This window comes from Cyprinus carpio, chromosome A25, assembly GCF_018340385.1.
Source record: "Cyprinus carpio isolate SPL01 chromosome A25, ASM1834038v1, whole genome shotgun sequence".
NCBI classification, from domain to species: Eukaryota; Metazoa; Chordata; class Actinopteri; order Cypriniformes; family Cyprinidae; genus Cyprinus; species Cyprinus carpio.
The window spans coordinates 6,320,474-6,343,006 of NC_056596.1; the positions used below are offsets into that span (position 1 = coordinate 6,320,474).

Below are 22,533 nucleotides of genomic sequence, written 5' to 3' on the forward strand. Positions count from 1 at the left end.
TGCCAAGTAATAGGCTATAGTTCAATTGATAGGTTTAAAGTCTGGCTCATCCAAATTTAGAATCAGTTTTAAGGAGTGGTATTAAAAGTTTTTTTATTTTTATTTATTTTTTATAATTATTATTCATTTCAAATAAATAAACCATAAGCAAAATCGCCCTGACTGTAGAGGAAGGACTCAGGTTACTGCCAGCGAATCCGCTAATGAAAACGACGCACATAAGCCTTCATCAGCTGCTGACTATAAACATTGTTCTTTGATTGGACCATTATTGCAAAGCGGTTTGATGACGCACTGCAGATGGAACGGCTTGACAGGTGCTGCTGCCCTTGTTTTTTATGTTAAAGATATGATCTGTGTTAGTTAAGCCCTATTCAGACGGGCCTAGTTTACCATGAGGTGGTCAGGTGAATTGGTGTCTCACAAATGTACTTTCAATTTCAAATTGAGTAAGTTTACAATCTCAAATTGAAAGTTACAATGCAAATGAACTATAGATGTCCTCTTTTACTAACTTCAATTAAAATGGAAAACCTACCCATATGGAATAGTCATCAATTCAGGCCAGCTTTTTCTCAGTCTGGTTGTAGGTTTGCAGTGTTGCATTTGTAGGATGCCTATTCTCGCTTTGATTTCTCTGGACAACATCTTGATCTCATCAGTTGCACTAGAGCTGTCATCACCCAGGATTCAGATCCTCTACTGACGTTCAGTGTCCTAAAACAGTGGTATAAATAGCTGTGTGTTTGCAGCTGGACACAATATGCTTGCTTTGGCCTGATGGGACATTTAAGTCATCTTCTGCATAATAGTGTAGTCGGCAGATTAAATTGTGCCCATGATTGAGATAATTATAAGGCCTGAGAGATATAGAGCAAGTGTAAATTTGTAGTGGGTGGGGGGTGGGGGGCCTTTACGAATCTCTCTGAAAAAAGCAGAGCTCCTGGAGGTGCACTGTGGATGGAGCTAAAGAGTGACAAGAAATTGAGTGTTTCTGTCACATCACACGTTTCTGATGAAATACTTCAAAATGCGCATAAAAACAGGGTGATGGAAACATAGCTATTGAGTTGAACTCAAGACTTCCAGAACCAGAACAGTCTTTCAGACCAAATTTGTGGACTGATTTATCTGTTTCAAATAATTTGACTCAAAAAAAAAAAAAAAAAAAAAGAATTTGTCATCACTAGTTCCTCTTATAAACATTAAGAAGATTTTCATTGATTAATGACGTAAACTACTGTATGTTCCCCAAATTAAAATTGTTGTATGACTTGAAGATTATACAGTCATATGGGCCGCTTTTATGATGCATTTATGGTGCTTTCTTGTCATTTGGAAGTTCACAACCCATTTTAATTATGTGAAAACAAGTGGCCAGGATTCAAAACATTCAGGCAATGAGATAACTGTATGATTTAAAGGGATACTCCACCCCAAAATGAAAATTTTATCATTAATCACTTACCCCCATGTCGTTCCAAACCCGTAAAAGCTTCGTTCGTCTTCAGAACCCAATTTAAGATATTTTGGATGAAAACCGGGAGGCCTGTGACTGTCCCATAGACTGCCAAGTAAATACTGTAACCGTGTCAATGTCCATAAAAGGTATGAGAGTCGTTATCAGAATACTCCTTCTGCCATCAGACATGCAATCTGGGTTATATGAAGCGACGGGAACACTTTTAGTAAATGAAGAAAACAAAAATAACAACTTTATTCAACAATTCCTTTGTCAGCAGTCTCCTCTGTGTCTCTCCATATCACCATATGCTGCTTATGCTCTTCTGTATCATCCGCGCCACAAGGATGCTCTGTTTTCTTTCAAATCAAAGCTAAATACACGTAGAAACAGCACATCCTTGTGGCGCAGCTGATACAGAAGAGCATATGGTGATATGACCAGATTTGAGCCCCTTCATCTGATTTGAAAAATTGTTTTTAAAAGAATGATTCATTTATAAATTCATCATCGCGGCTTTTGCTTATGAATAGATTTTCAGTAAATAATGATGTATGTCTGTATGTTCCTCACATAAAATATTCGTATGACTTCAGAAGTTTGCAAATGGGTCATCTGGACCACGTTTATGATACCCTTATGGTGCCTTTCGCTTATCTTTACAAACCACTTTCATTATATGAAAATGAGCAGTCAGGATATTCTCCAAGCAAATTATACAAAAGACAGTTAAACAGGTTTTGAATGACATGACATAATTTTCATTCATTGTGTAATACTGGAAGTGCTGTGTGCATGCAAATTTTTACTGCAGCAAATGGCTTGCAAAACCTTCCTACTGCTTGAGTTTGAAGGCAGGAACTATCTTGGCATCGATTACTGTACACACACCGTCCTCCCGCACACTTCTTCTCACCACATTTAGCTTTGCCAAAAAGCTGTCAATCACGAGCTTTGAAAATGTAAGAATGGCTTTGCTCGCTTTTTTCCCCAAAGCGTCAGCATTTTGTTCTTGCATGATCACACACTGAATAAGCCAATCCATGCAGTAGCAGAACCCTAGAATGTGTGGGTGTAGTGTAGAGACACAAAGCTGTTACAATAACCAGTTATCCTTGCACGTTTCACATATTGCAGTATAGTCCTTTTGTAGTTTGAATATTTTTATACCTCATTAGATTATAGTTTTATGATAGGTTTCCATATGAAAGCTCTTTTAACATGATAAATTGCAAGGTGCTTTGTGTGTACGCTTATGAATCTTCTAGATAAATCAATCAGCTACTTGTGTATTCATGTGTGAACGCATGTTTGTGTATTTATTCCATGCACTTCATCATATGTTGATGACACTAGTGGCACTGCATGTGGAAAATTTTAGCTGTAACATAACTCAAACACAAGCAACTGTACTGTAATAATATCTGAGCTCTGGGAATCTCTATAAAGAGATGTTATGACCTGAACCTGCTGTATAGACTGAAGCAAACTGCAGGTATTGGTTTTCTCTCATTATTTTGCTTTAGTTGTATGTGCAGCCCTTATAACACAAGTTTATTGCTCTTTCATAGCATTCTAGGAGGCTAGATTTCTCTGGTTTGCTTTATTTTAAGTTAGGTATGTTTTTCCTTTCCTTTTTTCTTTGGAGCAATACAAACAGAAACAGAAGAGACTATTGCTGACATACGACGTGTACAGTAATTGTGGAAGACATGACCCAGATGAAAAAACAAATTATGAAGAATGATGCTGTGGTTGTGGAAAAAAATGCTGTTGTGAGATATGATGTCCCAATTAGACTTTATTTTTTTGTTTAACTTCCATAGATCGGTTCACATGAAAGCAGTTTGTGTTGAGATATCTTCTGAAACTAGGGAAGAATACTGGTGTATCTTTTTTTTGAAGGAAAGACTTGATTTGCTCTCTGTTTTATCTTACTGCAGTTTTGGAGAAATAGTCAAGATTGTAATTTTTTTTTTTTTTTTATGGATTTGTATGTACTTTTATTTCACACCAAAGCAAACATGCCAGTCACATTTTCAGAAGATTGTCCACATTTGAAGTTTGGGGAACTTCTAGTCAACTGTTGACATTCCCGTTTGCGTCTGCATGTATTTTTCTCATCTGTAAATCACTCTGGATAAAATCATCTACTAAATGTGAATATTAGTCAGAACACAATAAAGCAACTATAATTGGAAGCCTATTTCCGCCACTGAATAATAAAAAAAAAATTAAAACGTATTTGCGAATTTTTTATCTTAAAATTCTGTCTTTTTTTTCTCACAATTGTTTACATTTCACAAGTTACAAAGTTCGCGAGTTACAAAGTCAAAACTGCGTGATAAAAACTCAATTGCAATTGCAAACGCAATTATAAGAAAATGTCAGAATTGTGATCTGACTTTTTTTTGTCCCAGAATTGTTTTACTTTTGAATGTCCTCTGAATGTTCCGAAACAAGTAGTAAGTAGTAAAATGTTTTCAGAAAAAGGTGTTCCATGAACAGTGTATAAATACAAAGGGAATGTTCCATTTTCAAACATTGCAAACATTATGGGAACATTATTTTTGAATATTCCCTGAATGTCCTGAAACAAATAGCAACTAAAACATTTCATAAAAAGACGTTCTATGAACAGTGTCTAATTAAGATTTTTTTTTTTTTGAGAACATTACTGAAATGTTTTGACAGCATTATTAAAGACCAACTAACTTTGAATGAACATTCTAGTAGTGTTACAGAACACTGCCAGAAAGTTAGCCAAAGTTCTGACAGCGTTCCCTGTTAGCTGGGATGGCAACAAAAACACAGCTGTGAATGTGTATCCCACACTAATCAAGTTCATTTACTCCGTCGAGATTTATTTCAGGGATAGATCATCTTTTTAATGTCAGTGCCAGGCCATGTTTAAGCACAGCCTGACTATATTAGCTCTCTCACACATATACACACATACTTGCTCACCTCTCTTGTTTATCACACACTCACACACACACACACACACACACACACACACACACACACACACACACACACACACACACACACACACACACACACACACACACACACACACACACACTAAGAGAAGATTCCTCAGCCTCTTGGTATCCCTCCAGGTCCTGTCCTCTCTCCTGTGAAATGCTCGGCTTGGTTTAATCCCTGTGTCTCGTCAGGCCCTTTTAATAGGAGCCTCATCTCAATGTCCGTGCACAACTGGAGCAGCCCGCAGGTTTATCTGAGGGAGATAGAGTTTCAGGCGACAAGCTGAACCCCTCTCGGCTTTACCCGTCTATCTTGTTAAAGCGCAGAGGGAGACGGTGCTGCCTCTGTGTCACTCTAACTGCTCTTTAATTTTCCTGCCTCTTTCCGTTCTTCAGCACGATCGAGGCCCACCATGGCAGCGCCAAGCTCAAGTGGACTCGAGGTCCTCCTCAGCACATTGCAGGTAAGCACACATTGTTTGTGAATGCATGCATCTGGTTTCACTCTCGTTCTTTGACACGTCAAGCATAGGAATGCCCCACTGATGCAGGCAGGCGCGCTGGGAACACTACCCACACATGCAGGACACTTTCCATTTGTGGAGTGAGAAAGATAAATGACATGGACTCTCAAAACCATAAAAAGTAGCATGTGGTCAATGTAAACATGTTTACCCAACTTGAGGCGAATTTAACAACGTTTGTTAACGTGCGCAAAGGAATGCAGCCGCTTGAAATTTTAGCTGCTATTTGCAGACTGTTTGGTGATATCGTTGTGAGCGCTATTTTAAATAGTGCGTACTAAACAACTTTTTCAAGGGAAACATTGTGTGGTCAAATAGTTTTTGATTCAGCCTTTTGTTTTGTTAAAGTTGCATGCGTATTGGATTATACTAACACCTAGTGGTTTAGAGGGAACATCATGCAAATGCTTTAGTTGCATTTGCTATTTAGAAATACACCTTTTGCAGACTTCCATGATAAAAATATTCCAATAAAAAATTTCAATTAGTGAGATTTCATGTCAGTCTCCATGAGGTGAGCCACTCCATATAAAATACAACAGCTTATTAACTATTATAATATATAAAACACACAAACAAACAAACACAAACAAACACACATATATATATATATATATATATATATATATATATATATATATATATATATGCGTCGATACTATAGTTAATGTTGGTTTGAAATAAAAGATGTCGTAGACCAGTAAACATTATTTTTTGTTAACTTTTTTCCACATCTGTTTTGAGTAGATTTGTTGCACTTACAAAACATCTCATATGAATCCAAATTGTACATTTAAATGTGGTTTTAATCCACTTCCACAGCTTATGGTGACTGATTTCATATCAGTGATTTGTATATATCGGTTACTGCCAATGAGCCGCTGAGGCCTTATATGCTCACAGGTCGGCGACGTGCTGAATTTCCGATAACTTTCTACCTCTTGCATGAAAATCAAACTCAGTAGGGCAGAAATTATTTAGTGTATGCATCAAAGCGATTAATTGAGAGTGAAAACCATAAGATGAGATGTATTCCCACTATGCTGATAAGAGTAAGGAAAAGGGGAAAAGCAAATGCAGTTTGGAAAATCTTTCTGATCTCACCAGAGGGAAAATGTATACCACTTTAAAGTTACAGAGAACTTGCATACATATCGAGTGTTTGTTAAAGCAAATGATCCTCACTAGGATTATATGACTCAATAGTTTTTTTTTTTTTTTGTGTGTGTGTTCTGATCCATTATACTGTAGTGTGAATTACAGTTTTAAGAAAATATATATTTTTAAAAATTCTTCAATATTCTTCTATTCTTTTAATTTCAATAACAGACATTTTGAATATTTAGTATAATTGAGCATGAAGGAAATACTGTTGCTGCACATATAACATATATGAAATAATCCCCATAACATGCATAAATTCACACCGTAGCAGATCTATACAGGTGGAGCTGGGGAAGGTGGAGGGTTTCTGAAGCGCACTGCAACTGCTAGCAAGCACTAGCAAAGTATTTAAATGTTGAGCAGCATGTACATTAATCAACATTCATGAATTAGCAGGCGAAGGCTAATTTTCATTGGTGGTGCGAATTAAACCAATAGACTTTACCTATCTACCCTATCTCATGTCATAAAGCGCATTTGAACATGACCGAAAATAGCTGTCCATTTCGGGCAAAAAAAGAAAAGAAAAAACATACCTCTTTATGTCCTGTCAGTTCAAATAAATATCCTTGCAGCTGCTTGGCATTGGCCATGTGGCCTCGGCTCTGAAGAATTGACTCCTTTATTACAACGCAAAATGACAAGGGTAGCTAGTAATACCCTCACGATTAGCCACAGCCAGCGTGTCGCCTTCCTCCAGCCATGACTGGCATCAAACGCAGCAGTTCCAAATTCACTGTCCTTGACATGAAGCTGTTGGTGCCTGAAATGGGATTCCCGCTAATTCAAATTGAGACTGACACAGAAGCTCAGGGTGCCGTGTCGGAGTTTTTTATTTTTTATTTTTCATATTCTTCCTCTGCTTTTCCCTTTCTGATTTATAGCTCTCGTATCACCTTGCAGAGACACATCAGGTCCTGCCTTTGGTGTCTAAGATGTACAAAATCATTTTGAAAGTGTGTCAGAATAACTTTTAATAGATTTCCTGAGCTATTCAGAATTGTTTGGTCTCAAAGGAGCGGTTCCCAGCCAAAGCTGTCCCGGCACGTTCCTGCCACCCTCTTAAAAGTTAATGGTGTGCACTGAGAGGTAGTCAGTGTTCCTCATTAGAGAATTAAAAACCAACAGGGATATGAAATGAGTTCCACTTTCAAGTTTAAAACTTTAAAAGATTGTTGGGCAAATAATGCTTTAATGATGTTCCAGCTGGCTGTCTATGGTAGTCACACTCATTAATGTTGAGTAATTAACATGGTTGCATGGAATTAGCCCAGATGGTGATGACAGGGCCATCGATTTCCAAGAAAGAGCACATGCTCCATTTTACTAGTGTAAAAGTTCATCTTGAGTGAGTTGTAGTTTCTTCATTAAAACCAGTCACCTTCAGGGTCAGAAATTAATGGGGGTATATGGAGTGAAAATGCCACAGAATGTGACAAAAATGTCCTCACAATTAATAAATTTGTTCTTTATTGGTAACATTTCATATTTTTCTATTATATCTTTCATAGTTATAGAGATTTTGCATAAAACATAGGTTTTAATTAAATTTTTTTTGCCATAAATATGTTTTTATGCTTCTAGAAAAATTATGTCTTCGAAAAGGTCAAAAAAGCCCCTGAAACAAAGTTCATGTAATCGTTCACCCAATAATCATTTACTAACCCTCAGGTTTCTCCAAGTTTTATGATTTTTCTTCCTTCCATGGAACACAACAGGCTTTGTTTAGCAAAATGTCTCGATGGCTCTTTAGTTTAAAAAAAAAAAAAAAAGTTGTGTTCTAAAAAAAAAAAAAAAAAAAAAAAAAAAAAAAATAAAATAAAGTTATAAAAGTGATCCATGCAACACATGTGCTTCCTTTGGAGTTTTGCTGAATATCTTCTCCTAAATTTGCTGTCATGTACAAAATGTAACCACAAAAAGTCTAAATATGCAGCCATTTTTGCTAAAATAATATACATCATGCAGTATTTTCTTATCGTATTTCCAGAGCCAAAATCGTTTTCAGTAATTGAAATAAAATAAATAAATATAAAATGAAATCTTAAACTTGAAGTCTTAAAAAAAAAAAAAAAAAAAAAAAAAAAAACTTAAAATGAGAAATATTGCCTGGGCAACTAATTGAAAGTACTAAAATTACTAAAACTAAAAATGAATAAATTATAATTAAAAGCTATGTAGAAATATATAAAACAAACTCCTAAACATTAGTAAACGACATAAAAATAATAAAACTTCAACTGAAATGAAAATAAAAGCTAATTAAAAATATTAGTCAATTCTATAATAATATGTAAATAAAACTGTCCAGAATGCATCTATTATAATAGACCCAAACAATACATCTCCACACCCACAGAAACTAGCCCCGTTAAATTTAAAAGTACATGTATGACTGCTCTGCTGACACTGGTCTCTTTTGTCAGTTCACTAATGTGGGTAAGAGTGACAGCTCCCTGGCAGGACACATCTCTTTGCGGTGCAGTTAGCTGTGAAGATGCCTAATAGGATTCAATGGCTACTGTCAGAAAGACACGGCCAGCACAGATGCAGGCAGGACAATGTTGTGTTCTCTCTCTCTTTGTCTTTTTTGCCCTATAATGAGAGCTGAAGCTTGAATCCCCAGCTGTGAAGTTCCTTCTCTGAGGATTACAGCCTCCGACCGCCTACCCGTCAACTGCTGCTGCTTTTAACCACGGGGCTCCGGGTCCCCGCCGGGGTACCAGCCTCACTGCGTTCTGAAAACGGACACAATGTCGGGTGATTTTTGCTGTGCCAGCCAGGAAGCACTCAACACTTTATATAACACATGAGGCACAATAGTGATGTCATCTGTGAATGCTTTATTGGAGTTGCTAGAATGTTTCCTGGATGTTGAGCCAAATTTTGTGTGGACGCTATAGGAAGTCTTAATGCAGAGGTTGAGCTTTAAGTGTGCTGCTCTTTCTGTTCTCTTTTCAGAATGCTGGAGACATTGAGAACATGCTAAACATCCTCAATGTCCTGGATGAACTGTTGTCAGCAGGTGAGATGCCCTTTTTTCTTCAGCCAAATGTGTTGATTCATATTCTGTCACATCTCTGCACTGATTGCAAGTGTGCTAAAATTAGTTTCATCAACCATGAGGACTGAAAACACTTGGTGTGTCCAATAAAACCACTTCAACAAAAATACATTTGCTGATATATAGGCATTTCTTCAACTGTGGGCACTTGTATGTCCTGGGGATTGATTTATATTAAGGTAATATATACGTTTAAAATTTTGTTGAAATATTAAAATATTTATTTTATATGTTATTTGTAATATATATATATATAATAAATTATTGTTGAAATATTTCTTTATTTAATTGATTTATTTATTGATTGATTTAGGTCTCATTAAGACTTTCATTCTTAAAATAGGAATATATATTGTGGCGGGACGAGCCAACGACAGACACAGTGGGCGTGGCGTCAGGCCTCGGAGAGGTTTTTATTTAACAGAAAAACCAAAACAAGGGGGAATAAAGTGTCCAAAAGGGGAACAGTGTCCAAAACAACAGGGAATCTGGTGTCCTCGTCGTGCTGCGGGGTTCGTGGGGGTCTGGTAGTGTTCATGGAGGAAGGGTCCAGGTAAGGGGCGGAGTCCGGCGGCCACACGCGCTCCCCTCTTCGGTCCGGGGCGCGAGGGGCGGCGGCTTCTTCTAGCGGCTTCATCCTCCTCGCTGGCCGCCGCGGCGCTTGCAGGGGAAGGACGGCCCGGCATCCTGGCCCGACGGCCGTGTAGACGGGTGCGGTTCTCGACCGGACCGCGGGTCCGGCAGCTCACGTCTCTGGTGGCGCGGGAGTCCCTCAACGCACCCTTCCTGGACCCACGAGGACACACCAGTGTGCATGCACGGGGGGGAAGAGACCGGTCTCCCGAGGAGAGGCGCGTTGGGCTTTTAAAAACAGCGGCGGTGATGAGGCTCCATTTCCTTCAGGTGTGCCCCATCACACGCCGCCAGCCCTGACTCGTCCAGCGCCCTCCTCTCTCCCACACCCACTCCTATCGGGAGCCTGGTGAAGGGCGGCGATTTAGGACGGGGTGCCGGTGATTATCAGGGAGGAGGCAGCTGACTCGTCACAATATATAATAAAATGTATTATTATTTTAAAATATGAACAAAGAGTGAAATAAACACAGGTCAATTTAATATTTATTGTACAAAAATAATCATCCTGTTATTTCCATAAAAACCAACATTTTTGCCAGTAGTAAAGTTTTTTTCAGAAGTTATTGCATTTTGTTATTAAGGAGACAACAGCATCATTTAAGAGCATGATTGAGATTAAATATGAGATGTGAAATAAAATAAAAATTACTTGTGTGTATTTATAATATACAAAATGCTATGTATAAAATTAAGTTTAGCAAGACAAAGAAGTCTTTTTTAACAATTTTTAAATATTATTTCTACTAGGTAATACGGTTAAGTCAATCACAGGGCCAAAAATACTTGTAGCAGAGAAAACATTCCTATACTTTTTTCATGCACGTTTCAGTTTGTGTCCCTGCGTAAAGAAACTGTAATGAATCACTTTTCCTCATTTGTAAGTTGCTTTGGATAAAAGCATCTGCTAAATCAACAAATGTAAATAATGTGATTGATTAAAGTCAAGAGAACCTGAGAACACAAGAAAAAAAAAAAAAAGACGAACTTCTGCAATAATCTAGAGGCATTAGCTTCAAACCCTAATCTTTTAAAGCAGTCTAAATAATGTTGAAAATACCGGTGAAAGGAGACATGACGTCAATGCACATTTCTCCCAGGATCTAATTATATGAAGTGAGCTGTTTCAGTGCTGTTTATTTCCATATCTTGGTCTTATTCTTGTTTATTATTCACCAACAAATCTATCAAATAATACTCTTGTAGAGGTGGAAGAGTACTATACTAATTCTGTAATCTGAAATTAATTCACTGCTAAGTAATTAGCCAAATTTATTCACCAGCCTCCAGCACAAAGTTCTAATCAGGATGAAAGTTCTGAAAGAAAGTCGAAAATAAACCCAGATATCATCTTGCTATAATACGGCAGTGGCAAAGATGCCACTGCTGGTTGGCGTACGAGTTGTTATCAGCTTAAATTTGACATTTTGTGAAATGATGGCGGCTGTTTCCTATAGGCACAGACAGACGGATTCATCATATGATATCGAAAGGAGGCAGCGAGGCTCTCCTGACGGCTCTGGTGAATTCAGCTCGGAGCTTCACGCCCAACTACACCATCCTACTGCCTCTGCTGCACCTGCTGGCCAAGGTGGGCTACCGAGGTGAGTGATGGGGAAAAGGGGCTAGGAGAGAAGGGGAGGAATCAAAGGAATGATTGACAATGTGTTTCTTATTTTACTTTTTTACTTTTTTAATTCATGGTGTTATTTTACTGGTGACAATGATGCATATGCACCATTAGCTGTAATTTAAAATGAGTAAACAGATCCTCTGAGCTACTCAAAAAACAACAACAACTCAAATACAAATAACAGTGTTATTTAGTTAGTATTATTTTTATACAATTATAGTATTTAAATCATATTTTTAATTAGCTTTTTTATTTTCCGTTCGAATTTTAATTTAAGTTTTAACTCATCTTTCTGTCTTTTTTTATTCATTTAATTTTTAAATATTCCTATTTTTTTCAGTTTTGGTTTTAATAATTTTAGTAGCTAAACTTAATTCAAATTAGTTGTCAAGGCGCCATTCATGTAATATTTATTCATAAATATTTTAATTAATATATTTATATAACCTCCAAAATGTAAGCGTTTTAAATATAATACTTCTATTTATTATTTTTTTTTTTGAGTTTTAGTACTTCAAATTATTTCAGTTAGTTTTAAAAATGTATATTAATACTATTCATTTTTATATTACATCTTTTTTATTTCATATTTCATTTAATTATTTCAAGTTTTTTATGTCGTATATTTGTTTTATTTCAGCTTTATGTCACAGAAAATACTTTTTAATACTTTCAGTTAACTGTTACAATGAATAATGAATAGTGACTTAAATTTTAGCTTGAAACATAAAATATCTGCTTGAATATTATTTAACATTTCCATTTTAAAAACAAATAGTGAATTAAAAACATGAGGATGCATGAATACAGTAGTAATGACATAATTTCCTTTAAAATAGTCCTTTAATTGTGAAATATGTTCTGATTTGTCTGTGATTGTCATTTCGCACCAACATTTCAACTTTCGGTGTGGACCCAAAAAATAAAATAAAATAAAATAACTGGCTCCAGAAACTTGATTGAGAGACCGTGTAGTGTCCTCAGATTATTACAACTCCAATTCAATTTAACGTTTTCTCTTCAACTCTTCATTTTAAATGGCTCACACTGCAGGAGACAGACAATATTTTTCATTTTGATTTATAATTTAATCATCTTTAGTGCTGAGTATTTCTGAGTTCATTGCTGGATTGCTATAAATAGCACCTCACCAAAAATAGACATCTCTAATGTGCAGAATGCCCATAAGTCACATCTCGTCTGAGGGTGCAGACAGCATGTGTAGGGTCGCTGTCAGGTCAGGTAAAAGCCCTCAATCCTGAGGGGTCAGAGGTGGCCGTTTGAGCATAAGCACGATCAGTGTTTAGATGTTGTGTAACTTAAGGAGCGAGAGTTTGATCCCTCGCTGGATCTAATGTCTGTCAGCGTTCCACCCTTGCACTTTGATGTCTGTCCTGATGAACCCTGAGTCAAACCAGCAGGGCATGTTTTCCTTCATCTTCACGTCTCCCTTTGCCATTTAGACAAAACACGTCTAAAAACAAACTCCATCTGTTAAGAACATAAACTCATTTGCTAGTGGGAATTTTTTATTTTTATTTTTTTGCTCAAGCTGTTTTTGTAAGCGCCTGTAGTCATGGTGGGTCTGCGGGATGTTGGGTTTGAAGCATTCCTGTAGCATTCCTCTCTGGGCAGTGGGTTTTTACGGACAGCATTTTCCACCCCACACTGAGTTTTCAATAATCCATTTGCATTTACAAAGCGGATATCATTGTCTGTTTCAAAGGGTGCAATGATCTGCGCTGATTTCCAGATTCATAAATAGTTGATGTACTATATAGAAATACTGTAACATCCTACAGCATTTTCATTATTCTGCTTTTTCTCATCTTAAAAGGATAGTTCACCAAAAACATGAAAATGCTGTCATCATTTACACATTGTTTTGTTGTTCTGAATCTGTGTAACGTTTTCTTTTGTGGAACACAAAGTGAGAAAATGTAATACTGATTATGCAATTGCAATTAATTCACTTTCAGGCCTCAAATAAGAGATAAAGTTATTTTTGAATGCAACATGAAATGGCTTTTGCAAGTCATTTTTTTTAAACCCTCCCTAATGTGACTGATAATCAACAGGAAAAATCTGTTGGAATTTATTTATTTATTTAGAAAAATTGGCTCTTATGAGACGTAGTTGGAGGAGAGGGTTGAAAAAAGTGACTTTTGATAAAATTGAGATTTTTGTTTAAATAAATGCACAATGTGTGTGTTTGTATATATATTCCTTATTTAAAGTTTATCTTTAAAAACACTAATAATTTAATAACACTGTTAAATATAATCTTTAGTCATTTTCAAAATATATTTTTTATACATTTAAAATGTGATGCTTTAATTCACTTTTAGTTTTTAATGTTTTATTTTAATTTCTTTAGACATTCCTATGGAATTATAATATCACCCAAATGTTATCTGCCATAAAATGGGGGAAAAATTATTTTATTGATTTATTTACTTATTTATTACTTACTTATTTTATTTTGCACAATTAGTGTAAATTTGCCCATTATGATTTTATGTTAATGTTAAACTGTATGTCTCGTGTATCACGCCAGTGCTTGTGTTCACACTTAGAATGAATCTGATTTAGTGTTTGATTTCGAAAGTGACGGTGTCCCTTTGATATCCCAATTTCCCTATTAGACATCCCAGTGAATGTGGTTTTGATCTTCAAAACCAAAGCAAACTCTTTCATCGCAGCTGCCAACAGCTCAAAAATTTTGCCTTCCCAGATTCCTGTAGTGAGGAAAACACTGTCAGAACAAGACATTACAAATGTACATTTTATGAAGGTCAAAGAGAAAGTAATTTTCTTATTTGCCTCAGATCGTCAGATTGGTCTGAAAGCACAGAAGGCAGATGCACTTCTGGTGGTTCTGGGTTTGCTGCGGCAGAATACAGAGAACGCCCGGAGAGCCGCAGCCTGTCTTTGGGTCCTCAGAGTCTTCTGCTCCTCTGGTGAGTCAGGTCTCAGTTCAGTTTTCTCTTCCTAAGCTATAAGATAGTCATGATTTAAAGTAGATGAAAACATGAAATAACTTTTCAGACTAAAAAATATTGAGTGAATTGATTTTCAATCAATTTTGCAATAAATAATCATAATAAAAATAAATAAAAACAAACTAAATAAAAAACTCCAATTGCATAAAAAAAAAAATTCATACTAAAAAGAGTCTTGTTCCATTTTTCATATTTTCCAACTTTACTTTCTACCTGTGTGCCTCTGTGGTTTAATATAATTCCCAAGAAATAGCTTCTTTTGATGCACATCTGTTCATTTCTTGGTATCTGTAGTTATTTTCCCATCTTTCATAACACATTTTCACCTATAAAGTGTTCAGGTGAAATTGCAAACCAAGCGTTAGCACTTATTGTGCTGTTTGCTCTGGAACTACATTATTACTGTATTTATGCACCCACTGTATTCATATCTAACTTAAAGAAGAATATATTGTGTTGTTGCTCTGCATGGGGCAGGGGGAGGTTGGCCTCCACCTTTGATTTACTCTTTGTGTGCGATTCCACCAGTGCTTGTTTTCATGGAAAATGTGATAACGGTAAACAGCCATAAAATGCAAATTGTCCTTTGTTGGTTTTTATTTCAAATGCAGTCATCCTTTCGCTGTACGTGGAGTTGATAGCGTGGGGTCTGTTTATCAGTTATGTGACAGCTATCCTGTGAATGATACCGACACAGGAAGTTTAGCTCTCAGGTTGTTACCGTGAGAAATGCACCTCTCAGTTATCTTTCCGAAAAGGCATCCAAAAGTCTTTTATGCTTTATCATAAAAGTAGAAATATATCTTTTTTTTGAAACACTAGACGTACAGGCTGCATACCCTGGGACGCCAAAGAGATTTCGCTGTAGCGACTGTCAGTGTTTATGATGCTAGCTAGCCTTGTAGCAAGCACAATGTATTAATAGAAGAAATATCATCCGGGCACATGCCTTGTTTATAAGCGTGAAGTTTGGACTTCGGTGGTCTCTTAAAGTTCCCCCTTGAGTCTATCCTTGAGGAGAACGATCACCCCCGCAACAAGATTGACAGGGGGATGCAGTACACAGCGCTATGAAATGCAATCTTTACAGTAGTGTTGGGTTCAGCAATGTTGCAAAGACTTTTTATTGTTGTGTTAATCACATATCTGGTGTTTTAGTGACCACGGCTGACCTGCTGGGGAAGAACCGAGGGCTGGATGTGGTCTTCAAGTTTATATCTCCACACACCACCAAGCACTTACGCACCGTCAAGTGAGTATCACATATCGTGTGGGTGCGTCATTGGCGTATGCTGATCTTGCTTGATAGTATGAAAAGTTCTGCGTGCTGAAAGCGCTGGCCATTACATTAATCACAAGCTTGCTTACATTAGTCTAAATAAATATGTATGCCAGCATAGACTGCTATTATTTTGATATTAAACTGATTATAATTCATTATAATTATATATTTAATATAATAGTAAATATATTACAGACTATAATAAAATAATAAAATTAAATATATATATATATATATATATATATATATATATATATATATATATATATATATATATATATATATATATATATGCATCAGCTGTGAGCAAAGTGACATATATCTGATGCAAGCCACTCCTCCATCTCTCGCTGCAAATTAAAGCAGTTTAGAGTTAAAGAATTTTAGAGACAAAATTGACAGACTTTTGCGGCTACGTATTTATTAGATTTATATTATATCAATTATTATTGTTTATTACTCATATAATATATTTATATAATTATTCCATGAAGTGGCTATTAATTTTAAGCTTTGGATTTAAATTAATTTAATTATATATACATATAGATATATCCAACTATTAAAATTACTAAATTTGTTTTCCTTTTAAGCCCTGTGTGAAACTATATAAATAATTAAATTCAGCTGATTCATTTGCAGTCATATATTTTCTTTCTGCTGCCTTCTCAAACGTTTGCTGCAGCAGCGGTGTTTTTTCCTGACTTGTAAATGCATTTAAGTTCATTACATTTTTATCTCTTAGTCTTCAGCAAAAAAGTGAATTGCACCGACTCACTTAAGAACTGAATCAAGCTGACACTTTGCTGACGCTCTCCACATGTGCTGTGTAATTGGCTGTTTGCTGCACGTGTCAAACTTTTAGGTGCACGCACTCCGGAATTAATCACAAACTCTGGATCAAACTCTGAGTTGACTGAGAACATTTATATCAAGCTCTGTGAGCCCACTGAACCTGATCTAAATCAGGTTGGATTTGTTTGGTTTTGTCAACACTGAAACAACACTGAGTTTGTTCATCTCGCTTCATGCTACAGGCCACAGAAGTACAATGGAAAGTGTGTGGGTTCTTTTGAAATTAGCAGGCCGACTGTAGGGGGTTGTGTGTTTGTTAGCTGCACCGCATGTGGTCTGACATATCGAACCAGAAATGCTGACACAATCGTGAGATGCGGTCCTCGGTGCGCTGGCCTTGTTTAATTAGTGTCTTATATTGTAACTCGTAGATTAAATCCTGTCCTGGGAAATTTGCATGCACGATACAACTCAGTTATAGCAAACATGCTCATTGAAATGCTCAGAACATGCTTGTTTACTGGGATCTGGCAACTGTGCGCTGCATAGATATGTGTTAGCCAGCTGCTGATTGGCAGTTATTAGCATGACTTGGATAAACAGTGCTTGACCTGCAGTGACAGGGAATGAATTCCCACATGAAGTGTGCAGCACTTGTTGAGTGTGTCCTGATGCTACACATAGCAGCAAAACCTAATCCAGCTATGTACTCCAATTCACACTGCCCCCAACAAACTTAGTATTCCCAAAACCCAACAAACTATCTATCTGTAAAACCAACCAACCAACCTATCCTTCCTTCCTTATCTATCTATCAATCTATCTATCTATCTATCTATCTATCTATCTATCTATCTATCTATCTATCTATCTATCTAGTCTGTCTAGTCTGTGTCTGGTCTGTGCTGTCTGCTGTCTGTGCGCAGAAATAGTAGTGTGCTGGTATGCCTGTCTGTGCTAGTCTCTGAAGGACCAGGCTATCTCGCCTCATTCTCTTGTTAATTTGCTGCTCACTGCCAACAGGTTATGTGAAGCATCAGTGTCTAATTGAAGGCCTGACCAATTAGTGACCAGAGCATCTCCTGATTGTGTAGCTGCTCTTAAATCGGAACTAAAGACTAGAGCTAATCAATGGCTCTGTGAGTCCGTGCGATAACCTAAGGACCCTCTCTGGCTGCTTAACTCCAGGAGCACAGCTCTGTGAGGCAGATAAAGTCAAATTAAACTGCAATATTGAATGTAAGGCTAGAACTGGATTATACCCACATCTGATACATGTATTTGTCGGCTTGGTGCACATGCAGATTTTCTCCTCTAGTGCGTCCATGCCAGAATTCCCACAAGACAGGAAGTGTACAGGAGAGCGAGGATTGTAATTAGAAGGCGTTCTGCTGTAATCTGCTGTATGTGTGCAGGGAGCTATCAGCAACATGAAATGGAATCAGTACAGTTTTCCAGCAGCTGGCAGAAGCAAGTACAGCGCCCTCTCTAGGCTCTCTACAGTTACCTGACGAAGCTTGTCTGATGCCAGCAGCATGTTTCTGGTGTTTTATCTGCCAGATGATGATATTTGTAACTGTTTCAAGATCAGAAGGTCTTTAATGTTTCAGATTTCCTGCAGAAGGACATTTATCTGCCAGTCATTGTATGCCACCTCAGTACTATACAAAGTTTGGTTAAAAAATACAAGTTGTGATTTCTACACAATTTTCGCAGATCTAAACTGCATTAGATATCACCATTAAAATGCAATTATCATAACCTATGTAGTAGAATTTAAATTATGATGCATTATTAAATAAATAAACAAACTATATTATCATAATTAGCATACTTTAAAAAAAAAAATTATAAAAATAATATTAAATGGATAGTTTACCTAAAAATAAAAATTGTCATCATTTATTCACCTTCAAGTTGTTCTGAAACTGTATGAGTTTCTTTCTTCTGAAGATATTTTGAAGAACCAAACAGTTGATGGTATAGCCATTGACTTCTATAGATTCTTCTTTTGTGTTAAATATGTATTACAATAAGTTATAATAAATACATTCATGCAAAATGTGTAAATGTGGTAATAGTGCTACTACTAATTATTATTATTATATATGATTTTATTGTTATTGTTACTCCTATTAATATTTCTTTGACTTATTTGATCAATTAACTATTTCTGTTAATAAAAAATAAGCAAAACGATTGTGTGCACATGAACAAAAGTTGTTTTTTCTGCAAAAGTCACTTTTGGCTCTCTTTAGCATGCAGTATTTACTGCTCACTAATCAGTACAAGCAAGAATATAATTTTTATACCTTTTAAACACTTCAATGAACTGATCTGTCTGGGAAAGTTGCACTTTTAGATTCAGTATCCCTCTGTGCAGAACTGTTTTGCCCACGCTGAAATCATGTAAACTCAGAGTATAAATGTCATAAGTGATCTTCAGTATCACTTGAAAGCGTATATATCTGTAATTCATACACTGGTTAAAACTGGCCTCTGAGGCCTGTACAGTGCGATGCAAAGAGTTTGAATCTATGTTAAGAATTTTTCTCTGTTCACTCTCTGATGAATATGAAAAAAATACTCAGTGCACAGGCAGAACAGATCAACAGATCTTCCATGTTGTCAGATTTGTCTGCTTTGGTTTTCTGCTGACAGCTCGGCCTCATAGCTCAAATCCCTGCAGAACATCTGCGCACTGATGCTCGTAGTCCTACCGACTGATACCACGTGTCATTTCAAAGAAGCGACAAGCCGTTAGCGTGGGGAAACAATGGCATTTGCCTGCCTCTGAAATTGCAATACACCACTGTTTGCATTAATGTCAGCAGCGTGACTCAAAGACTCCGACAGCGTCAGAGGCGAGATATGATATGATTTCTTTATGGAGCTCCCAGTGTCCGCAAACAGAGAGGCTGCGGGTAAAGCGGCTTGACTATCCTGAGGACAGAATAGCGGTTTTGCGTCAGCGAGCTCTTGTCTGCTCCACTGCTGGGCTGTTTGTGCTCTCTTGCGGTTGGTGAACAGGGAGTGACATATTGTCTCTGTGATAGAGACTTAACAATGTTGTGCACTGTAGGGGTATGGCTACATACTGCAGTAAATCAATGAGCTTTTCCAGATTTTCCATGCCATGTGACCAGAGAAACAGAGAGAGAGAGAGACAAAGTCTTGCCTAACCGAGCCTCTGTCTCTGTCTTTCTCTCTGTCTGTCTATCTATCTATCTGTTTATCTCTCTCTGTCTGTCTGTCTGTTCGTTCATTCTTTGAGTCCTTCTATTTACCACAATTCAGTGCATGAATTTAGACATTCTCCATTCATTTGAGATTAGAATTTGCCTATTTTATGTGGAACATTCACCAGATGGACTGTGAACAGAATCTGAGACTACATGGACAGCAAACAGTAACTTGGAGTCTGTTAGTTGAATGACAAGGGCAGCATTTAAAGCCAAATACCCCCATGTGGATAATAGGCCCATTGCTGTTGCTCACAGTGCATGCGTTTTCAACACACGTGGTGTTGACATTGATCTGCTCAGTGTCTTGTCTTGATTCCAGCGGCGACGATAATGCTGTCCATCTCTGTGTGTGACCCCCATTAAAATCTCTCAGAGATGATTCCAATTGTGATGTGGTGAGAGTTGAAATTGGCTTGATACCACTGTTTGTGCAGATGGAACAAAGGAGACCGTTGCACCGCACAAGAAGGACCACGATTGTTTTTTGTTTTTTAGTTGAAAAAAAAAAAAAGAACCCAAACGTACAATAAGACGCACAATGAAATGATTAATGATGTGAAATGAGAGGTATGTTAGAATAGTATGTCTTCTACAGTGCTAAATGGGATTTGCACAAGGAGAACGTGCTTCTAGCTCTGAAAATAACCAGTAATAGCTCTGATTTTAGGGTTAGGGCTTTGATTGATTGGGTTAATCGAAGTGAAGCCTTTCTTTGGCTCAGTCTCAAATGCACCTCTTGATTTGGTCTCACACAACATTACATGCGGCAAAGAGTAGATTTAGAAAGCAGAGGGCCTTTCTGTCTTTCTTTCTTTCTTTCTTGATTAAGCTTTTTCTTAATCTTTATTCCCAGCTTTTTCATCTCAGAAGCTCAAAAATGTAGCTTGCTCTCTCCTCATATTTCAAGGCATTGGATTTTGTCAATCCGACAGGCCGTTGACGATATTTATTGGCAGATTGTTGCAAAGCCATTCATAATTGTTCTACGTTTACCCCATGTGTATTGGATAGAGGAATATGGAGAGACACTGCTGAATCAGCAGCCCTGTCACTGCAAAATAAATGCTCATGATCATAATGACAGGAATCTTTTTTTCTATTTTTTTTTTATACAAGGCGGCAGCCTCTCCACCACCCCGCCAATGCTAAGTGCAGCTGGATGTGTGCCCGCGGTACTTAGCTTTATGCGTCTTTGGAGGGAGATAGAATGGTGCATGCATGACGCAACTGCAGAAATGAAATGCCTCATATACATTTTGTAATGTCAGATGTGTTTTCTGTTTTCACAGGGCAGCCGCTGACGCTTTTGCTGCAATGTTATGCTCAAGTAAGTTCCCTTTGCTTTAACTTTTGTGAACATGCTGGGGCATCACAATAATGTTTCTGGAGACAAATTCTCCCAGCATGTTTAGCTTCACAGATCTGTTCCAAAGGTTTTATATTTGTTTTTATTTATTTATTTTAAGGTTTGCTGTCTACTTTATATAGTGCTTAAATATTTTATGTAATATATAGTATATGTATATATATATGTATGTGTATATATATATATATATATATATATGCGCACACACACACACATACACACTACCATTCAAATGTTTGGGATCAGAAAAATTTCTAATGTTTTTTTTAAAGGAGTTTCTTATGCTCATCAAAGCTGCATTTATTTGATTAAAAATACAGGAAAACATTTAATATTATGAAATATTTTTATGATGTAAAATAAAAAATATATATTTTAATATACATTAAAATCTAATTTATTCCTGTGATGCAAAGCTGAATTTTCAGCATCATCACTAAAGTCTTCAGTGTCACATGATCCTTCAGAAATCATTCTAATATGCTGATTTAATATCAGTGCTGGAAACTTTTGTGCTGCTTAATATTTTTTTTGACAACTTTTTTTTCAGGATTCTTTGATGAATAAAAAATGTAAAAGAAGAGCATTTATTTAAAATATAATTTTTTTCTAACAATATTCACTACCGTTTAAAAGTTTGGGGTCGGCCTTTTTTATTTCTTTCTTCTTTTTTTTTTTTAAAGTAATTAAAACTTTTATTCAGCAAGGATGTGTTAAATTGATAAGAAGTGATAGCAAAGATTTATATTATTGGAAAAGATTTATATTTTGAATAAATGCTGTTCTTTTTAACTTTTTATTAATCAAAGAATCCTGGAAAAAAGTATAGCAGTTTCCAAAAAAATATTTGGCAGCACAACTGTTGCCAGCATTGATAATTCTAATAATAAATTAGCATAATAGAATGATTTCTTAAGAATTATGTGACACTTTATACTGGAGTAATGGCTGATGAAAATTCAGCTTTGCATCAAAGAAATAAATTATATTTTAAGTATATAAACTAGAAACCATTATTTTATATTGTAATAACATTTAGCAAGATTACTGTTTTTTTTCTGTATTTTTGATCAAAAAAATTCAGCCTTGATGAGCATAAGAGACTTCTTAAAAAAACATTACAAAACTCACACATACCACACACCTCAGAGTTATAGTATATACACTTTTTTTTTTTTTTTTTAGTACACCACACCACCAGCAGCACACCTATCGTCCTGCAGGGGTCAGTGTGGCTCTGTGAGTCCCATCCTTCTCTCTCCCATTGAGAACACAGCCGCTGCACCTGTTGATGCCCTGCAGTCAGCGAGCCTGTGAATAACGTAATGCTCTGTGGGGCTTTTAGAAGCCTGCTCTAAAAGAAACACGTCTGGTCA

General features: G+C 36.6%; 1 protein-coding gene across 1 annotated transcript in view; it reads left to right on the plus strand.

Moving 5' to 3' along the window:
• LOC122135674 (cytosolic carboxypeptidase 4-like) overlaps positions 1 to 22,533 on the plus strand; it is a 139,755-nt gene that overhangs the window by 8,501 nt on the left and 108,721 nt on the right. The window contains exons 2-7 of the mRNA XM_042715913.1: positions 4,846 to 4,913; positions 9,099 to 9,162; positions 11,292 to 11,438; positions 14,296 to 14,427; positions 15,628 to 15,721; positions 21,081 to 21,118. Of these exons, the coding sequence (XP_042571847.1) occupies positions 4,846 to 4,913; positions 9,099 to 9,162; positions 11,292 to 11,438; positions 14,296 to 14,427; positions 15,628 to 15,721; positions 21,081 to 21,118 (543 nt within the window). The remainder of the gene's footprint in view (positions 1 to 4,845; positions 4,914 to 9,098; positions 9,163 to 11,291; positions 11,439 to 14,295; positions 14,428 to 15,627; positions 15,722 to 21,080; positions 21,119 to 22,533) is intronic.